Source organism: Brachionichthys hirsutus, chromosome 1 (assembly GCF_040956055.1).
Source record: "Brachionichthys hirsutus isolate HB-005 chromosome 1, CSIRO-AGI_Bhir_v1, whole genome shotgun sequence".
NCBI classification, from domain to species: domain Eukaryota; kingdom Metazoa; phylum Chordata; class Actinopteri; order Lophiiformes; family Brachionichthyidae; genus Brachionichthys; species Brachionichthys hirsutus.
This window is the reverse complement of record NC_090897.1, coordinates 5,609,806-5,629,732: the sequence shown is the minus strand read 5'-3', so window position 1 is coordinate 5,629,732 and position 19,927 is coordinate 5,609,806. Positions and strand designations below refer to the sequence as shown.

At 45.5% G+C, this 19,927-nt stretch overlaps 3 protein-coding genes across 3 annotated transcripts; all 3 read left to right on the top strand.

Moving 5' to 3' along the window:
* The first annotated feature begins 1,529 nt into the window (after positions 1–1,529).
* Positions 1,530–7,648, top strand: abcb10 (ATP-binding cassette, sub-family B (MDR/TAP), member 10). Its single transcript, XM_068738406.1, has 14 exons — positions 1,530–1,941; positions 2,906–3,112; positions 3,380–3,582; positions 4,400–4,534; positions 4,619–4,765; positions 5,212–5,347; positions 5,453–5,548; positions 5,994–6,203; positions 6,315–6,394; positions 6,499–6,679; positions 6,908–6,951; positions 7,119–7,153; positions 7,275–7,333; positions 7,455–7,648. Exons 1-14 carry the CDS (start codon positions 1,530–1,532, stop codon positions 7,646–7,648), a joined length of 2,139 nt encoding a protein of 712 aa, XP_068594507.1.
* Positions 7,649–12,466: 4,818 nt separating this feature from the next.
* acta1b (actin alpha 1, skeletal muscle b) lies at positions 12,467–16,230 on the top strand. Its single transcript, XM_068742423.1, has 7 exons — positions 12,467–12,619; positions 13,497–13,633; positions 13,999–14,323; positions 14,709–14,870; positions 15,169–15,360; positions 15,455–15,636; positions 15,748–16,230. Exons 2-7 carry the CDS (start codon positions 13,505–13,507, stop codon positions 15,889–15,891), a joined length of 1,134 nt encoding a protein of 377 aa, XP_068598524.1. The 5' UTR covers positions 12,467–12,619; positions 13,497–13,504; the 3' UTR covers positions 15,892–16,230.
* Positions 16,231–18,165: 1,935 nt separating this feature from the next.
* ccsapb (centriole, cilia and spindle-associated protein b) lies at positions 18,166–19,258 on the top strand. The gene is made up of 4 exons (XM_068741908.1): positions 18,166–18,469; positions 18,579–18,635; positions 18,793–19,007; positions 19,076–19,258. Exons 1-4 carry the CDS (start codon positions 18,166–18,168, stop codon positions 19,256–19,258), a joined length of 759 nt encoding a protein of 252 aa, XP_068598009.1.
* The last annotated feature ends 669 nt before the right edge of the window (positions 19,259–19,927 follow it).

The following is a 19,927-nucleotide window of genomic DNA, read 5'->3' as shown; positions in this document are numbered from 1 at the left end:
CCTTAACCCCAGGCATAAGACACCATACAACTTTGTCCCCCTCCAGGAAATTGGTTTCTTTTTCTCAGTGTTGATGTTTCTGGCAGGCAACATTCTATGTACATTATAGTACCATGAGAAAAATATGCTGCAGTACAACTTTACACATCACAAATGGCAACACATTCCAATAGAGTAGAAGCATAGGACTGATAGCTGTGCCAGTACTGCATTTTTTAAAAACATATATGGCTCATAAGTATCCATTGCTACTTACGAGCCCATAGTAATAAGACGCTCCTTTGAGTGTTGTCAGTTTATAAATTAGTTCCCCGCTAATGCATTAGTTGTCACTGGTAGGTATTCAATGTCGATTTTCACATTTCACGCTTTGGTGCAGAGATTTCTCCTCATTCTGTGAATCTTTTGCTATTTTGATTTGCAGACGGTGAACAAATGAAGCTGTACTTTGTTGTTGTAAACATGTGCACTTCACTAAAAGTCAAACACCGCATCTCACTTTACACTCAAAATGACGCAATCAAGTTTATCCCAGAGGTGAGAGATGGGCTTCTACGCATCTAACAAGTAATTCTCCCGTGAACGCTTCCCTACAGTATGCAGAAGTTGTGATAAGCACAATTTACATGTAATTCTTCACAAAACTTTATCAAACTAATCGTAAGAAACCGGCCGCTAACCATGTAGCACGCTGTAGCAGAAAACACCGTAAGCTAATTCTGTATATAAACTATCTATTTATATTTCTGCTTTTAAGACATCTCTGTAAAGCGGACCAGAAGGACTTACGACTTTTCAACGAGCACGTGTCCTGTTGATTTGGAACGCAACGCAGGCGAACTTTCAACTTTCACCCCGTCGGACAGTCAAAAGCAATCGAATGTCGATGTTACAATTACCGGCTAACTCTCGCTGACTCCGCTCCGAAACGCTTTCAGTCTTCATTGACCATTGATCATAGAAGAGGTTGTATTTTTTGTATGTCTCATGTCAACATAAATATTAACTTTATTTATTCAATAAATCTGCTCGTCGTGCTAGCTAACATGTTGTCTGGGTTCGATTGGTCATGACTAGTTTTGTTTACGGCGTATCAGCCATTCCCCAGATGAGAACGAGGAACCGTGGGTCCACGGTAACCGGAGCCGGGGTCACCTCTTCAGCCTCCGCTCCCGTGAGGCGTGACACTCGCCATGGAGACCGTGTTTATATTCCAGAGTCCATTTTGGTGCTAGCCTGTCTCCGACAGCTTGTGCTTCAGCTTCACCCCGCCTGCTAACGGCTGAAGGTGACAGGCTGGGTTTTGTCGGGAGCCGTCCCGCGATAAGAGACGAGCCCGGACGGAGACATCTGTCAGGGGCAGATAAAGCGGATAGCAACGGTCTAACCGCGACAATGCAGCGGGGGGGGGGACGCTCCTAAACCGTTATACGGCCTCGGTTCGGAGGACTACGATGTTGGGCCGGGTCACCGGGAAACACCTCGACGCCGCTTGTAACATTTAGCTAAGACCCCGTTAATAATTCACAATGATGCGACTTTTCACTCGCGTCTCAAGGTGCACCGATGGAGTACGTTTGCGCAAGTTCCAGCTCACGCAGCCGAGGGTGATGTGGCACGAACACCTGTCGGCTTCCGCGCGGAGAAGGACTCAGGCGATCGGGCCCAGGTCTTCGGCGAGTCCGGCGCCTGTCTTCCCCGTGCCGGTCCTGCTGCGCAGTGCACTCCGAGGTCTTTCCGTGCGTAATGCGTACTCGCCTAAAAGCCCGGCTCGGACACGCACATCTGTCGCCTTCGCCAGCTCCGCGCCCACACCTGCCGAATCAGAGAAGGACCAGACGGAGCCGAAAGGAGATCCGGATCCGGCCCCGGTCGCGGTTCCCGCGGAGGACGCGAAGAGGATTTTGCAACTTGCTCACCCGGAGAGATGGAGATTGGCAGGTAAAGAAAACGCTGAAGTAATATGGGTTATATTCTATTGTATTATAAACATTCAATTGTGAAGAAGAAGAAGAAAAAGAAGAAAATTGTAAGACAAATGGAGGAAAGAGAGAATGTTAAAAATGAAGGGCCTGCACTTAAAAACAGCAATGGGAGGGAAATAGTTTGAAAGGGTTTGAATTGACAAAAGGAAAGGTTAATATTAATAATATGAATTCTCAATGAATGTGAGTATTTGGGATGGCGTATCTACAGAAAGCTTTTTTTTTGTAAGTCTTATGCAAATTAAATGGAACGAAGAACAAATACACAAATAATAATGGAATGCTTGAATACTTTTATAGGTTTTAAATCAATAATGAAAATGAGACAAAGAGGCTTCTAGAGTGAATAATAAATACAATTGATTTCATTCAACAAAGGCTAAATTATTTTAAGTTTCAACGGGGGGGGGGGGGGATGTAGTATTTCAACTCTGTGATAATATAAAACCAATTTGAAAGGTTTACACTGTAGCTTTTGGAGAAATAACTGGTCTAATGTGGTCTGTGGTTATATTTCCATCCTTTTTACATTTCACACTAATACCGCTTCCCTTGCACTGCTGTGTCGATCTGAGGTTCACCGGCAGGTGATCAAAGGATGTTATCATCATCTTATTTTATTCATCCTGGTGGCAGTGACTCAGTTTATTATGACTTGATCAGACTTTGTGAGGTCTTCCCAGAATGGATGCTTTTACAATCGTATGCGTTGCCCTCAGATAAACGCTGATAAACTACTCAGCTGTTTATGACGGCTCCACTAAAATGATTTTCAAGCTTTAGTCGCATGTTTTCTGGATAAGTTTAAAAACTTCCACGTATAAATGTTATTCCAAGATTTGCGCTCTACGATCCTTTCCTCTCGGTATGTTTCGCTTTGATTCTGATCTTGTCCAGTTCTTCTGTTCCGTCCTCTCCAGCGGCTGTCGGCTTCTTGACCGTCTCCAGTGCTGTAACGATGTCGGCTCCGTTCCTCCTGGGTAAAGTGATCGACACCGTCTACACCGGTGCCACCGACCTCGAGACGATGACCTCCTCGCTGACATCGTTGTGCATCATGCTGACTGGAGTATTCCTGTGTGGCGGGGCAGCCAATGCTGCCAGAGTTTACCTCATGCAGACCTCAGGTGAGACCGGGACAAAGACCAGGACTAGCGATGGACACAGAGACATACAGATGAGACAAATAATGGGGGGAAAAGCACAGCAAACATTTGACACAAGCACTGGTATCACTATGCAGGATGAATCTCCCACACGACAGTACGTATAGCAGAATATCACAGATCAAACGGTCAAGTCAAATACAACCAACGAGCCCATCAAAAGCCTTCTATTCTCAAAAGCGTCATCGACTGTTCTCATTTGTTGAAGTTTTTCTCTTCTGTCTTCAGGTCAAAAGATTGTCCGTAATCTCCGTGCCTCCGTCTTCTCTGCCATCCTCACGCAGGAAGTGGCTTTTTTCGACAGGACGAGGACCGGCGAGCTCGTCAACCGGCTCTCGGCAGACACGGCGGTGGTCGGTCACGCCATCACAGACAACCTGTCAGACGGGCTGAGAGCCATCGCCCAGGCCGTCGCCGGCATCAGTATGATGGTGAGATTCACCCTGCGAGCTCAGCATATGTCTGTGATTCCTTTATATCATGACTTTGATCTTTTAGTTATAGATCAATGATTTGTCTGGAATACGTTTGCATTTAATGTAATTATTGACCGAAGTTATTACCTGAGGGAAGAGTACAGTGAATCCTTGTTATCACTGTTTTGTAGTATGTCAGTAGTTTTCTGCCTCCTCCAATCGGTCTGACTTTTAAAAACATGGCAGTCCTTTCACGTCAGTCAGGTGCGTGCACGTAGCTCGTCGTTCCCGCTCAGTACAAGGAAGTACTACTGAATTTGTCGGTATCCTTTGGGTGTGTCTTTCCATTCTAAATGTGAAGGCGTTTACTGACGACCTACTATAGGAGTGTTAAGAAACAGGATTCCTGAACAAGGTGGGGAGATTTTGTTAAATGATTGGACCTGGTACTAAAGATATGAAAACTGTCTTCCTATAAGGAATGTAAGGTGTAAACTGTTTTTGACCAACAGCTGGCTGAACATTCTTTTTACTAACTTATGTAAACGCCGCCACCAGCGTTCATCTTCAACCATTTAAATTCGACTTCCTGGCGTAGTCAACATTCCAGGAAATGGATGGGTGTGGCGCTAAACACCGATGAGAACGCGGTCTGTGTTTTGTGTCCTGTCGTCCTCCTCTCCTTCCCTTTTCTCTGTCCTTTTGATGTATTGGAAGTTCTACGTGCTTCATTTATAGGGCAGCACAACTAATAGAGACAGCGTGAATGATTCGTTTGGGATCCGGAACATTTCATGCTTTAAATGCCGTTTCTCTTTGTTTCCACATCTAGTTCTATGTGTCCCCCAGTCTCGCCACCTTTGTCTTGCTGATCGTTCCGCCGATGGCTGGTCTTGCAGTAGTCTACGGCCGATACCTTCGCTCTGTCTCTAAACAAACACAGGACACACTCGCACAAGCCACACAGGTAGCTGAATTAATGTCACACAGTAGTGTAAAATCGTACCAAATTTCTGATTCCGATAAAGTCCGAATTAAACTTTTTGTGCAGTTGGCAGAAGAACGCATCAGCAACATCCGAACAGTGAGGGCTTTCGGTAAGGAACTATCAGAGGTCAAAAGTTACACACAGAAGTCAGATCAAGTCTTCAGTCTGGCCAAGAAGGAGGCTGTACTACGAGCAGGCTTCTATGGCTTGGTAAGTGCGTGTCAGAAAGGACTGGTGTCTTCTTTGGTGCATGTATTTTGGATTCGGGTAAAGCTGTCGGTGCGTCGCTCCCTCACAAAGACGTCGATTGTCCGCGTGACAAACTTCATAACAACAGAATGCTTTTAAAGTGAAACTGCAGTAACTAAACACAACATTGTTTCTAGGAATTTCACACGTATTATTTTTTTAATCACCCTGTATATTGCTGGATTAAATAAACTACCCAGAAACACTTGGTGTAATCCAGAGCAGTTCATCAGCATCATGGAAGACTTGCCTTCAAAGTGAAGTAACATCTAAGCCGTTACGTTTTATGTTGTGTCGCTGCTCGTCGAGTCGTCGCACTACTTTACTGCACTTTCACTATTTGTGTGCCGATGCGTGTTTCTTCTACGAGGATGTGGGTGGATAAGTGATGAAAACGTGTGTTTCAGACCGGGCTCAGTGGTAACATCATGATCCTGATGGTGCTGTACAAAGGCGGCCTTCTGATGGCCAGCCAGGAAATGAGTATTGGAGAGCTCTCGTCCTTCCTCATGTATACCTTCTGGGTCGGCATCAGTATCGCAGGTAACAGACGCATGCAGGCACTTTCTCTCATGAGTCTTTCCTTACTTGTACTGTTAATGGCTTTGTATCCTGTACGTGACGTGTCATTTCGTGTTTGATGTGCAGGTCTGAGCTCTTTCTACTCTGAGCTGATGAAGGGTTTTGGGGCAGGAACCAGACTCTGGCAGCTGTTGGATAGGAAGCCTGAATTTCCTCTAAACGGTCAGTGCTCGCGTAAAAGCAGGGACGTATTGTCTCACTTCACAATAAATAATATTTGTGTCCATAACACAAAAACACAACACTTTATTAAAATATTGTACACAAGCGTTTTCTGTACCTTGAACATAGAGAAAGTTGCATGGCTTGGAATCTTTAGTATCCAGTGCATCTGTGTGATTAGGTGCATGTTTGCTGTCAGAACTTTTATTCATGGATATTTATAAATAGTTGAGAAAATATGTTGTCAGTATTAAACATTGATTGTTTTTAAATGTATTTAATTCTCAAATTTTTACATCAAATGTTTCAGAAAATGGGAAAATAATCTCTCGTGCCTTAATGTTCCTCATTCATTGAATCAATTCCTCCTCATTTCATTTTTTAATTGGTTGTTTTATTTTTAGTTATACAATCTTTGCACCTCCCTTTCTCTCTTCCGCCACAGAAGGACTGGTGCTTCCTTCAGACCAGCTGAAGGGGGGCATTGAGTTTGTTGACATCTCCTTTGCGTACCCGACCCGTAAGGAGGCGCCTATTTTCCAAAACCTCAGTCTGATGGTACCCGCCGGTACCGTCATGGCTGTGGTGGGATCAAGTGGAACTGGAAAATCCACCCTGGTCTCTCTTCTGCTGAGGCTGTACGACCCCGATAGTGGTGAGAGCCAGTTCGGTCTGAAACATCAACCCCTGCATTGGGATTAGACGCTTTCTAAAATCAGATGATGATGAGATACTTAAAAGTGAGAGAATCACCTCTTTCCTGTAGGAATCATCTCTATTGATGGCCATGACATCAGAGATCTCAATCCCTATTGGCTGCGGAAACACATTGGAACGGTCAGCCAGGTAATAAATCAACCTTTAGCTTCCCGTGCATCAGGTCTCTCTGTGCAAAGATAAAAAGTTAAAGTGGGAATCTCTCACGTTGTCCCTCCTCACCTCTGTCCCAGGAGCCTGTGCTGTTTTCATGTTCTATTCGAGATAATATAGCGTATGGCGCAGTGGACCCAGACGCTGTGACCGCTGAGGACGTCTACAGGGCAGCCAGGGTGGCCAACGCCTACGACTTCATTCAAGCGTTTCCTCAGGGCTTTGACACTGTAGTGGGGGAGAAAGGCGTGCTGCTGTCGGGTGAGACACTGAGGCAGAGACACAATACAAAGTATGATGGCATCTAGTTCCCCGCTGAGGCAAGAGGGCTGTTGGAGAAATGTGCTCAGCGCTAGGAAGGGCGCTTGTTTAATCCTTTGTAGTTTTGCATCAAATGACGTAAATAGTCATCTCGACTTAATAATGCATTCATATTGTAACATTTAGTTACCTTTGTTTTAACTTTGAGTTGCAATGTTTGTTTCTCAGGCGGTCAAAAACAGAGAGTAGCCATTGCCAGAGCTCTGCTCAAGGTGAGTGGGAAGAAAGGATGCGTCTGCCATCTCATAACGTTTGTTATCCAGTAACCAGTTTACTCATCTTCATCAGTGTCTAACTATTCCGTTCCACAAACCTGGCTTTAGTCAAACAATGGCACCAAGGTCTTCTGTTTGTGATAATATTGTGTCCTCTCCCACAGAATCCTAAGATCCTGCTTTTAGATGAGGCCACCAGGTGAGTCTGATGGAGTTGTTTAAAGCAGCCTCTTTAGCCTCATCCTTTTGCCTTCTGAAGCCGTGTGTCCTTGTGGTAAATGGAGGTACATCTTAAAGCCTCAGTTATTGTTTGTCCTCAGTGCTTTGGATGCTGAGAATGAGCAACTGGTCCAGGAAGCCTTGGAGCGGCTGATGGAAGGTAAATCTTTACGCTGTTGTCTTTCAAATTGTATTCATTATAAAGACTTGTTTTTTTCTTTACTTTTTTTCCTGCGTTTCTCTTGATTCACTATTTTATGGCTTTTTCACCAAAACAATAGCGAGAACAGTCGTGGTCATCGCTCACCGTCTGTCCACCATCCAAAATGCGAATGCCGTCGCTGTACTTGACCAAGGGCGTGTGGCAGAGTGTGGCCAGCACGCGCAGCTGCTAAGCAACAGGCAAGGGCTGTTCCGAAAACTGATGGAGAAACAGGCCTTTCTACAAGAGGAACGGACGCAGGCACTTCGGTGAGAGGACAGTGGATGAGGAAGCGGGAGAATTCAGAAGATGAAGGAAAAAGGAGGGGGGGGGGGGGGACTGGCTTTCCTCCAAATCCGATTTGTTGGCAGGACATAAAGAGATTTGGCCCAGAACTGCCAGAAATGAATGGAATCTGAAGGAAACGTGAAGAAACGTGAAGACTGTGTGTTTTTACTGTGTGGAGTACAGCTCAACACACCTGAAACTCGGACCAGAGAATTCCCACAGATGCTTTATTTAGAAAATATCTAACGCCTACGCTGGAGGAAAAGGGCACAACGAAAGTCTGAGGAGCGGGACCAGGATGAAGGCTCCTCTCTACCCTCAGCATCAATGTCTTTCTGAAATCTCCTTTTCTGTCACACAAATAGGAAGATTGCCAAAATTCTACATTAACAGACAGGCGGGCGCTGTTTTCATAGCTAAACCTAAACCAGCCCAGCCTAATATCTGCAGAATAGCTAAATAGGTATGTGTGTATGATTTTATTCGTCTATTTATTTACTTTGCTAAACTTGAAGCCAAACATGCAGAACGTTTTTAGCATACTTAGAGTTTCAACAACTCACGATTCCCCTCATTGCTGAAATTTCTCTTTCTTTTTATCGTGAAAATGTTCCACTTTGTACACGAGAATGTAATATCTTAGCACCGCTGGTTTGAATGAACAGAAACCCCTGAAGCATTTCACCGGGAACAGGTGTGGCTCGGTGCTAGTTAACTTTCCTAGGGGTCACGAACAAAGGTCGTACAACGCTAGTCTTGGTTCAGTATTTGTCAGATGTCTGAGAAGCTCAAAAACACTGATATACAGTACAGAAGTATTACAAATAATCACTTCATTGAAATTTGTGTCAAATTTGTTCAGAACTGTATTTTTGTAATTCATTTATCTGTTTTACCTCAAATGCAAGAGAAGGCAGTGCCAGGATGAGATGTGTCACGTTCAAGCTGATAAACAAGCGTTTTGTTTTTCATAAATCTACATTTGCTTTGTTGCAAACTCTTTTGGACCTGGAGGTGTGACACAGGTCAGACTGTGCCGGGGGCATTTCTTTCTAAGTAATTACCGCCACCTTGTTTTTTTTATTCTGTTTATCTGTTTGTCTGTCAGCAAGATTACAGAAAATCTGATTTAAAAAAATTATAATCTGAAGATGGTTCTTGATCTAATTTAGATCCTATTAAATTTTGATCTGGATATACCCATCTGGATTAAAAAAAAAAGTCTCATGCTGTTTTTTCATGCTACTTGAAAATGATTCTACTTTAAACCTCTGAGTCAACGTTTGTGAGTTATTGATGATTCCTTCTGTGTAACAAATCACTGTGTGGGTGGGGCTTCTTTGTCATTTTTATTTTATGAGATAAATAAAATGTCCTAAATGAGATGTTCTAGATTTCGAATTATTTTTGTGTTAGATAAATCATTATACTTCTATGTAAAGGTAAATAAAATGAAATATTAACTTTTTTTATATATTTATTCATGGCCTTTTTTCCCCCCCCAAACAACTTGTCCCTGAACCATCGTGCAGTTTGTCAGGCGCTCAATAGATGACACTGTTCATTCACAGGTTGAGCTGCAGCCCGGCCCTGGAACGATTGGTGCTCGCTGCAGGCCTTTGGAACAGACGTTCATCCAGTCCATCATACCTAAATAAAACTTTGTGGTAATGATATGAGTAATGTGCGTTCAGCTGTTGGTAGGTTGTGTTGACAGCTTGTTGAGCTTCTCATGCAAATAGACTCGAACCATTGTTCCTCCTGCTGGCTCTGTCAGGTCCCAGTATATTGATGCAGTCCATCGATTTAGTCTCTTGTATGAGTGAGAGGCGGGTTAAAGAGTCTGACAAAGTTAATTAAGTATACATCAAACATTTTAGATATTTAATATTATGTTAAGCTGTGAATTAAAACGTTCAAGAGGCAAAGCAAGACTAAAATACCACTGATGAAAAACTGAAATGCAGTACACTCTCCCTTTATGCTTGTGGGTCATTATCGTAATGGTAAATGATGACCTATCCAACCCCTTCCCTTTAAAACTAAACTAACTTCACCAGCAGAGGCAGCAGCAGTTCTCCTGCTCTGCAGAGGATGGCTCTTCCGGCTCACACAGCAGACCAGGTGCTGCTCAGCCCTGCGTGGGTTTCCAATTCCAAGTCCATGTGCTGAAGCCACAGGCGCTTTCCCCTCTATCTACCCCCGGCTATTTGAGGAACTACTGTGACTGAGGTTCATAAGAAAAGATTGGAAAAACAGAATTATTCTGAAGCATTGAAACAGATTCTTTTTTCCTGGCAGCCGTGGAACACATTACAAGCATTTTCTTTCTCCACAAATGAAATTAGAATGGATTTTTACTTGAGGTTTTTTTGTTTTAGTTTATTGATTTATTCTTTAGTTTTTCTTTGAGGAGCAGCGACTGTGCCCTGCAATCCTCAGCAGGAGCATTAAGAGGCGTTATCGTTTAGCAGTGCTCTGCGAGGATCTGGTTTTTACACGTCACCGACACAAAATGTGGCGAAACAGGAAATACAAATGAGTCCTAAAAGAATTCAAATCGCACTTTGTGCTTTTACTGTTCCATTAAATATGTTGACATTTCAAAATAAAAAATCTTCAAAATTACTTTTTGGTCATTAGTCTGTCACAAGCCAAAGAAAACAAATATGAATCCATGGTTTTACCTGTCGATTTGTAATATTCAGGAGTATTGTTAGAAGCTAACTTTCTTCAGTGCAACACCCGAGAGATTAATTCAAGCTTATTATATTCGCTAAAATCCTGACATATAAGGCTTTAAAAAAAATAAAACACTGTACTTGAAAAGACAAACCCTTCTTGTCCAAAGTCTTAGCTTCTGACAAACTAAACCTGTGTTTTCTGCCACCTGCTCCACACACCCTTTCACCTCCCACTTTATCCTCTCCAGGAGACCCCCAAGGCTCTCCTCCCCTCTGTGGCTCCACTGGCCTCCTCTTCCCTCCACACTCTCTCTCTCTCCCTCTCTCTCTCTCTCTTTCCCTGACAACTGCCAGCCCCTTCACATTTTAGGCGTTTCACAAGCTCTCATTCCAAAAACAAGTGCATAAAAGTAGCTCTAACTTGCTCCACAGTCCCTCCACTCCTTAACCCCCTGCTACAACACACACACACACACACACACCTTTATGCACGCCCTCGCCATCTTCACTGGGTTTCCCTCTGGACTTCAAAGACTTTCCTCACCTTACCTGCATATTAGTGATGTAATAAAGAAGCCCTGCGCCACAATGTTGAATGCAGGGTCAGTTATTCAAACGCTACATTACATCTCACCTGGAAACACAGGAATCAATTAAGCACAAAATTCTGCCTTTATTAGTTCCCGTTCCGTGAAGCTCCGTGCAAACACGCAGTGGATTTGTCGACTATTTGAAGTCGTCGGTGAAGCTTTCTGTTGCTGCTAAAACGAGAATCCAGGTCATTTTATATGTAACAATGATCTGAATCCAGCTTCAGGTGATGATTGGTGAACATCTCCTGTCACGCATGCTTCATCAGGTTCTCGATGCTGAGCTACAAAAGGTTTTGTCTCGTTTGGTACCCCACCCGGAATCCCCAGTTGTCCTCATTTATCATTGGAGTTGGCAGATTGCTTCTCTCTTCTCTAAGCCTCCGCTCTTTTTATTGACCAAACCAAATGTATTTTATCTCACAACCTCTTCTTCCTTTCCTCCTTCACATCCTCAGCATCTCTTCTTCCTCTCCACCTGGAGCGCACACACACAAACACACCACACATATACTTACATTTGTGTGAATGCATGGTCACAAGTGATCCCCCCCCATTTCTCACCCCTACATGCACACAAACACATGCACACGTGTACACTAGTTCCCCTCCTCCAGTAGAGTTATAATTAATCCAACTGCTCCAGTGACAGAGCAGAGTAGCCTCTGCAGATGAGGTTTCAGCTGTTGGCTGTTTCAGTGATCCTCTCCTTATTTATGCAAAGAGTCTGATGCCATGTGGCCTGCAGGAGAGTGGATCTTGATCAACTTCCAATATGCATGAGAAAAAGTATATTTTGTTGGTGTTTGCAAGTGTTTTCCTTTGCAAAGCACATTTGTGAGTAAAATGAATTAGATATTTTCCACACATTATTATTAATACGGATTTTTGTATCATATTGCACATTAATTTAAGACTGAAGTTGGGGACTAAAGTAAAGATAATGGGGTATGTTTCATACAAGCTGCAACCAGGCTGGAGCAATCAATGCAATCAATTCCAAGTCATTCAAAAATACTAGAATGAGGAAACATGCATACTATTCTTTGTACACAGAATATTCCATCTCGGTTTTTTATCCATTTATAATACTATATATTGAATTATTTGAGACATTCCAGGCAGCAGTAGTTCCTGATTGCCCCGTCGGTCGGGAGTTCGTGCAGCGGCACTGGTTGTGGTCTAAATCTGTTCAGATGAGGGCAGCATTTTCCCATTTTAAGGCTTCTAGCAGCAAATCTCTAACCCTGGTTGGTAGCAACTCGCATCTCCCACAGAACCCCCCCCCGGTGGCCGCGCCGTCCTTATACGGCTCTCGAGGTGGGACCGCGAGGCTCGATGGGAGGTCAAAGCGACAGTGCCATATAAGGCGCGCGCTCGCTTCTCGTCGGGGCCGCGCAGCGTCACTCCCGATCCTCTGTAGGGGGCGGGGGGGGGGGGGATCCTTTGCTGCGACCCCTCCACCACCCGCCTCCCCATCACCCTCGGCCTGTCAGCGTCCTAATATGGGTGGGGGCCCAGTGCTGATGGGGGGCCAGTGCCGATGGGGGGGCCAGTGCTGAGGTTTGTGAATGGTGGGCGTTGGGTATATAAGTTGGACAGGCAGCAGACAGGACCGTAGCTGGTGCAGCAACATCACTGGTTGGGTCATTCTCTCCGAGCCGCAGACACCCCCCCCTAAGGTAAGACCCTGCTGGGACGACTGGAGCCGCATCAGACTGCAGGCCTGAACTCCGGAGTGCGCGTTAGGCAGGGCAGGTTGGTCCAGGACGCCTTGCAGCAGACTCTACTGGACCGTATAGGCTGCTTTAAGGCCTGAAGGATCAGGGAGGGGGAAACAAGGAGAATCCCTTCAGTCTGAAACGGATCTGAAATCTTTCAGCATCTTAAAACACACTGAGTCCGGAAAAGGTGCTGATTAAAGAAAACGAGATTTTTTTTTTTTTTTACAGAGAAATCGGTAAACAAAATAAATTACCATAGATTTCAGAATGTCTGACAGTTTTTACACTCCGAATAGATAACTCAAAATGTATTGTTTCATATTGTCAATTTCTAATGTAAATATGTGAGATACCAGCTCGCACGTCATGCGTAATGGTCTAATCTCAGTGATGGATATATTCTCTGCAAGGCACGGGCTGGATTAGGCGCCAGTGAACAGGGCATTACAATTATTTGATTGATTTTGATTGTTTTTTTTTTGTTTTTTTTTACATAAAAGGTTAATTTCGGAAATAATGAATCTCTGACTCTGTTTCTTCACCTCGTTGTTTCTCTGACTCTGTTTCTTCACCTCATTTCTCTGACTCTGTTTCTTCACCTCATTTCTCTGACTCTGTTTCTTCACCTCGTTGTTTCTCTGACTCTGTTTCTTCACCTCATTTCTCTGACTCTGTTTCTTCACCTCGTTTCTCTGACTCTGTTTCTTCACCTCATTTCTCTGACTCTGTTTCTTCACCTCGTTGTGTCTCTGACTCTGCTTCTTCACCTCGTTTCTCTGACTCTGTTTCTTCACCTCGTTTCTCTGACTCTGTTTCTTCACCTGGTTTCTGACAGAAGCAGCCATGTGTGACGACGAGGAGACTACCGCACTTGTGTGCGACAACGGCTCCGGCCTGGTGAAGGCTGGCTTCGCCGGAGACGATGCGCCCAGAGCTGTGTTCCCATCTATCGTCGGCCGCCCCCGCCACCAGGTAAAGGAAATATAATTTCATGCGTAATTCGTTACTATTTTGCAAAAAACAACAACATAAATTCAAAGTCCATAATGTTTTGGCATTATACTTACATTCAATGTTTCAGTATTTCATTGTGAGAATTTTATTTTGCTCTAAGAAACAAAGTGATTATTGCGTAATATTCTGAAACTTCAGAACTTTTTGTGCAATTTAACAACAACGTGGCCATAAACACTTTGAAATTAAATTAGTCGCAAACGAAAGTCGCGCAAATGTTCCGTTTGCCATTCACTGAGCGATCGGCATGATTTTTACGCACATGCACTAAAGACTTTAATCCATATGGTTGAGATCACCTTTAACCTCTCCTCCGTCTGCAGGGTGTCATGGTCGGCATGGGTCAGAAGGACTCCTACGTCGGCGACGAGGCCCAGAGCAAGAGGGGTATCCTGACCCTGAAGTACCCCATCGAGCACGGCATCATCACCAACTGGGACGATATGGAGAAGATCTGGCACCACACCTTCTACAACGAGCTGAGAGTGGCCCCCGAGGAGCACCCCACCCTGCTGACTGAGGCTCCCCTGAACCCCAAAGCCAACAGGGAGAAGATGACCCAGATCATGTTTGAGACCTTCAACGTCCCCGCCATGTACGTGGCCATCCAGGCTGTGCTGTCCCTGTACGCCTCCGGCCGTACCACTGGTGAGCCAAACACAATATTTACGCGCAGTCAACCGGCCTTTCATGGGCCTCTTTATGCAAATATGTTATCCAGTCAGATTTATTTTTTCAAACTTGCTCTAAGGTCACACTTTGTTTTTCTTAAAATCTATTTATTCGTTTCTTATGAACACATAAAACATTGAAGTACAAATACTCATACAAATGTACACGTATCTATACACACACATAGATAATTAAAATAATAAAAACTGACACTAACAATGGAGAGAAAGAGAAAGAAGAAGAAAAAATAAAAATAAAAACTAAAGTCACACTTTTGCCACACATTTACGCACGATCCTGGAATGTTTAAGGACTTTGTTTAGATTGCGCGCTCGTCTTAAATCCACGCCTCTCCATGCAGGTATCGTGCTGGATGCTGGTGATGGTGTGACCCACAACGTCCCAGTCTATGAGGGTTACGCTCTGCCCCACGCCATCATGCGTCTGGACCTGGCTGGTCGCGATCTGACCGATTACCTGATGAAGATCCTGACTGAGCGTGGATACTCCTTCGTGACCACCGGTGAGGAACTCGCCTAAAATTATAAATCATCTAAAAAAGAAGAAGATGCAAACCATCCGAATTTAGCGCTCACAGCCTTATGTGTTGCCTGCCTGCGCAACAAACTAAAAATAGATGATTCAATTATGCAAATCAGAACGCGCACTGAAACGGTGCAGGAAACGTAGTTTTCACTCCGGACGTCTGTAGCGCAGCTTTCCTAAATGAGCGCGCATAATTGCCAACACGCACGCGCACTATGTCTGCGGTTCTTGGCTGATTTATTAACCGGATATCTCATCAAATTGTGCTCCGACAGCCGAGCGTGAGATCGTGCGCGACATCAAGGAGAAGCTGTGCTATGTGGCTCTGGACTTCGAGAACGAGATGGCCACCGCCGCCTCCTCTTCCTCCCTGGAGAAGAGCTACGAGCTTCCCGACGGGCAGGTCATCACCATCGGTAACGAGAGATTCCGTTGCCCCGAGACCCTCTTCCAGCCTTCCTTCATCGGTATGCCGATCGTCCTTCGTTTTATTACATTCGCCAATGTTGCGGGGCGTGCGTCCTAATCGCCATGCACTCTTACGCGCGCTCACCTGACCAGGTATGGAGTCCGCTGGTATCCATGAGACCGCCTACAACAGCATCATGAAGTGCGACATTGACATCCGCAAGGATCTGTACGCCAACAACGTGCTCTCCGGCGGCACCACCATGTACCCCGGTATTGCTGACCGGATGCAGAAGGAGATCACCGCCCTGGCCCCCAGCACCATGAAGATCAAGGTACACGTGACAATATTTTTTTTTTATCCCAAAATGTATCAGAGGGGAGAATGAAACACGATGCAGACAAGCACTGGTCCCTCATCGATCGATTTTCTTCTCCTCCTTCAGATCATTGCCCCCCCAGAGAGGAAATACTCCGTCTGGATCGGTGGCTCCATCCTGGCTTCCCTGTCCACCTTCCAGCAGATGTGGATCTCCAAGCAGGAGTACGACGAGGCTGGCCCCAGCATCGTGCACAGGAAGTGCTTCTAAATCCTTCATCCATCTTCTCCATGCTACTCCATCACTTGTACCACCAGCCCCTCTGGAGATCAAAGGAGGAGGATCAGCAACAGCGGCGCAGCGACACTCTGCTGTCAATGGACGTTCTGTCTACCTCGTTGACAGCCATGTGCATTTTGCTAGTCTTTTAAAATGTGCATATTTTATAGCTGTTTGTTGTCTGTGCCGCACGGAGAGAGGCTGTGAAAAACCACCACTGAACCACGCATCCACCCAAAAGATTTAATAAATATAACAACATGTTGCCCAACACATGTGAATGTAAGTGTATATACATATTGATAATTTATTAAAGTCCATTATTTGGTATTTCCGACCCCGGCCTTGTTTTGTCAGAGGGAGGGTATAGCTATGAGATTTAAAACTAAATGGAATACTGAGGATTGCTCATGCCTTTTAAAGGGGCACAAATGATTATTGTTTCTTCATAAATATGGGGGAAAAAATAATCTTAAATTCAATATTAAGAAATACCAGCAAGAGTCGTGGGAAGGCTGAAAATAAATAAATAACCCAAATCATTATCAAGTCGAGAAAGAGGAGAAACGCTTGACCCGTTTAAAGCAAACCGGTCCGCTGATGGAGCGCAGAGGTAACGATCAGTGGAAGGGTTGATATACGCCCCCTGCAGGGCATAAAGGTTAAAGACGAGGGGGGGGGGGGGCATAATGGATTCTGGTTGGATGCTGCTGGGTGGCAAAGATAATGAAACGCAATCTTTGGAGTTCTGACAGTCGAAGTTTGACTTGCCAGGAATGCGCCCGGGCAGCAGCAGCTCCGGAGCGCATCGGCGTGGCACACCCGACACCTGCCCATGCACCCCCCCCCCCACCATGACCTCCTGCTCTGAACCCCGGCCTCCAGGCCATCTTTAGACAGAACCGGACCCACCTCTCTCGTCCAACCTTATATGCAGACAGACTGAATGGCCTGTCGTTGAGGTTTAAAGTGACAAAGGGGCGTGCGCGTCGGAGGCGCGGCACAAACGTGCGCCTTTACCTACATTGGGCTGTAATAACCCCGCATTAAAACATCCTCCAACCCTTTTTATGTTTTTCCTCCTGCGCACAAGCAGGAATTTATCTTTATATTTGCATATCTAGGATCAATTCACGTCACAGCAAAAACGCTACAAATTAATTCAACATGGAATCGATGAGTTACGCGCGTCTGCCTGGATACTCCAGTGAAATCCTATTTTGTAATCACTTCTAAATGATTGACAACCAATAACCACCCTGACCGCATTCCTGACGTCACGCCACCTGTTTGCGCGTGTTTGGCTTTTTAAAAAACGTCCAGTGGGCGGAGCCCAGAGACGCAATCTGAGATTACAGCAGCGCCGCGCCGCGTCCGCCATCTGTTCTGATCCGCGTCCGTGAAACCCGACCACGGTGTAAGTATATTTACCGCATTTAAATTTAGATTCTCACCCTCAGGTCGTTCTGCTGCGCCCCGTTACGGTTGCAGAGACGATTTTAGTTATAGGCGGCCATTGACAACACAGATGGGTAATAATCATTTAGCTTCTCCTGAATAGCAAGATCCTCTAAAATAACGCAGGGTGATTCATTATAGTGTTGGAATGCGGACAAACGGACTGATGTAAGAATATCCGGTTACATCTTATTTAGCGATAAGAGCAGAAGGTTGCAATTATTCTTTGCACAAGAGGTTATAAAGTGTTTTCAGCCGACCCTGAATGTGGATTATTCGTTTATATCGTTTGAGCCAATCAGAAGAGGGCTTGCAATTACGTCATCACGTTCACGAAATTTCTGACGTTGAAAAAGGGCGAACAAATATTTCATTCGAGCTTGGTTCTTAGCAGTAAAACGTATATCGACGTTGCGGAGAGGCCGCTCCCGTTTTTAATACCGCGATAACTCGATAAAAAAAAAAACTTTATTCGGCGTGGGGAGAAGGGGGGGCGGGGGCTAGCGCCGGCTAGTGCGGGAGGGGGGCGGGTTCTAGCCTCCAGCTGCTCTTTCATTGGTCAGAATTGTGTTGACGGTATTGTTTAAATGTCTGGCGGTGGTTACAAATTTGAAACTCCTGCTAGCATGGTTGAGGTCTTAGTAGCTTTATAACGCCGTCATAGCGACGCTATAGATGCGGCCTTTCCCGTGTAATACGTCACGCGTGTGTGAACAACCTAGGTTTGGTTTTCAAAAGGTTTTTCGTCTTTGTGATCTGTTGTTGGGACTGTTTTTTTTTTTTTTTAGCCTCCGCTAGCTTACAAGCATGGTGACCAGGAGGATCCGCTCGGAGTACATGAAGAAATTCAAAGACCCCAAATGGGAAACCTACACCAAGTGCTACGAAGAGATGCTAAAGTACAGGCTAACCCGCAGGCTCCTGGAGCAAACACACAACCCCTGGTTCTGGGTTGGTTCCGACACCGACTCGGACTCGGGAGGAGCGAGTCCTCCCATTAGAACCCAAGCGCAGGCCGAGAGCAGCGGAGTCGGGGTAGGAAATGAGCTGGAGGAGTGCGAGGGGGGCAAGATGGAGGCGGGTGTGTCTGCTCAGCAGGCTGCAAATAATGGTAAAACATATAAACGCTGTTAAAGGTCTAAATGCCTTTGATCATAGAGTACACTCAGATAGAAGCACGTTCTGTCACTGAGCCCCGTGATCTTATTCGCTCCTCTCAGGCCCACAGCTGGAAGGCGTCGCAGAGACGGCGGCCCCCCCCAAGGAGCCACAAAAAGGTCATTTTCATTAGGAAAACATTCCCTATGTTACTCTTTCCTGCTTTGACGGCTGGGATCGGCTCCAGCACGAGCCGGTTCCGGACAAAGCGGTTTGGGAGGTGAATCGATGCTCCCGGTGTCTCACCGCTGCCTTTTCTTTTCTTTTTCTTCTCAGAGAAAGACGCTGGCGGACCCCCAGAGGTCAAAACCTCTAAATCCTCAAAAGCAGCGTGGCGCTCCCAGCGGGTCAGGCCTGCCCCAGCGCCGCAGCCCAAGGAGGACAGCAAGGACAGCAGACACCCGTTCAGTCTTTACGGGTCAGGAGAGAAGGACGCGGACATGGCAGACAGGAAGACACACAATGTTGGCCCAGCAGCATCAACTACTGAGGTAGCCCCCCCCCCCCGTGTGTTGCAGCTGATCTCACATGTCAACAGGTGTGTTTATGTTCCTCATAGATCCACGCGTCGGCGCTGCGCGCTAAAACCAGGCGGGAGGTGGAGCGCCGGTTCCAGAGCAAGAGGGCGGAACACCGGAGAGCCAAGTCAGCAGATCAGAGCCAAAGCAGAAATGTGACTGAACCGGATTTCAACCCCTGGATCACCGAGTACATGCGCTGCTTCTCCGCTCGCTGTCGATAGGACACACACACACACACACACACACTGACTCTCTCTCACCCTGAGCTTCAGAGAACAAATCGATCAATAATAGAGTATGGGTTCTAAATATGTGTTACTGATATTCATAATTTAAGATGCCAATCTTGAACTTTGAATTTCCCTGCGTGCCCTAATACTTTTTACAAAAAAAAATACATTTCGATACAATATTTTACAGGGAAGATGTAAAGATGTGACCCTAGAAAACATCTGAATTAATTCAACTCTGACATGTCCCATTTTAATCTATGAAATGTGTCGCTGTTTGTGTTAACGGCTGCAGTAGTCCATGAACCTGGTGCTATGTTGGATGAGTGTGAACATCCGTCCATCTTTTCCTGTGGCTCTGCTGGAGCCTATCCCAGCTGGTTACAGGCGAGAGGCGGGCTACGCCCCGAACAAGGCGCCAGCTCATTTACGGGGCCACACGAAAGACAATCGTTCGCCCTCACACCCTCGGACAATTCGGAGTGACCTTCTCCTAAGCTGCGTGCTTTTGGACGTGGGAGGACATGATGAATGTTGGAAAAAGAGGCGTAAATGATTCCGGTCATTGCCGAAGCACAACAATCACAGTTTCAGGTTGAGATTTGATCATTCTCGTCTCAGGTTATCAGCCAAAAGTGGAGCTGTACAAAAAAAAAAGGA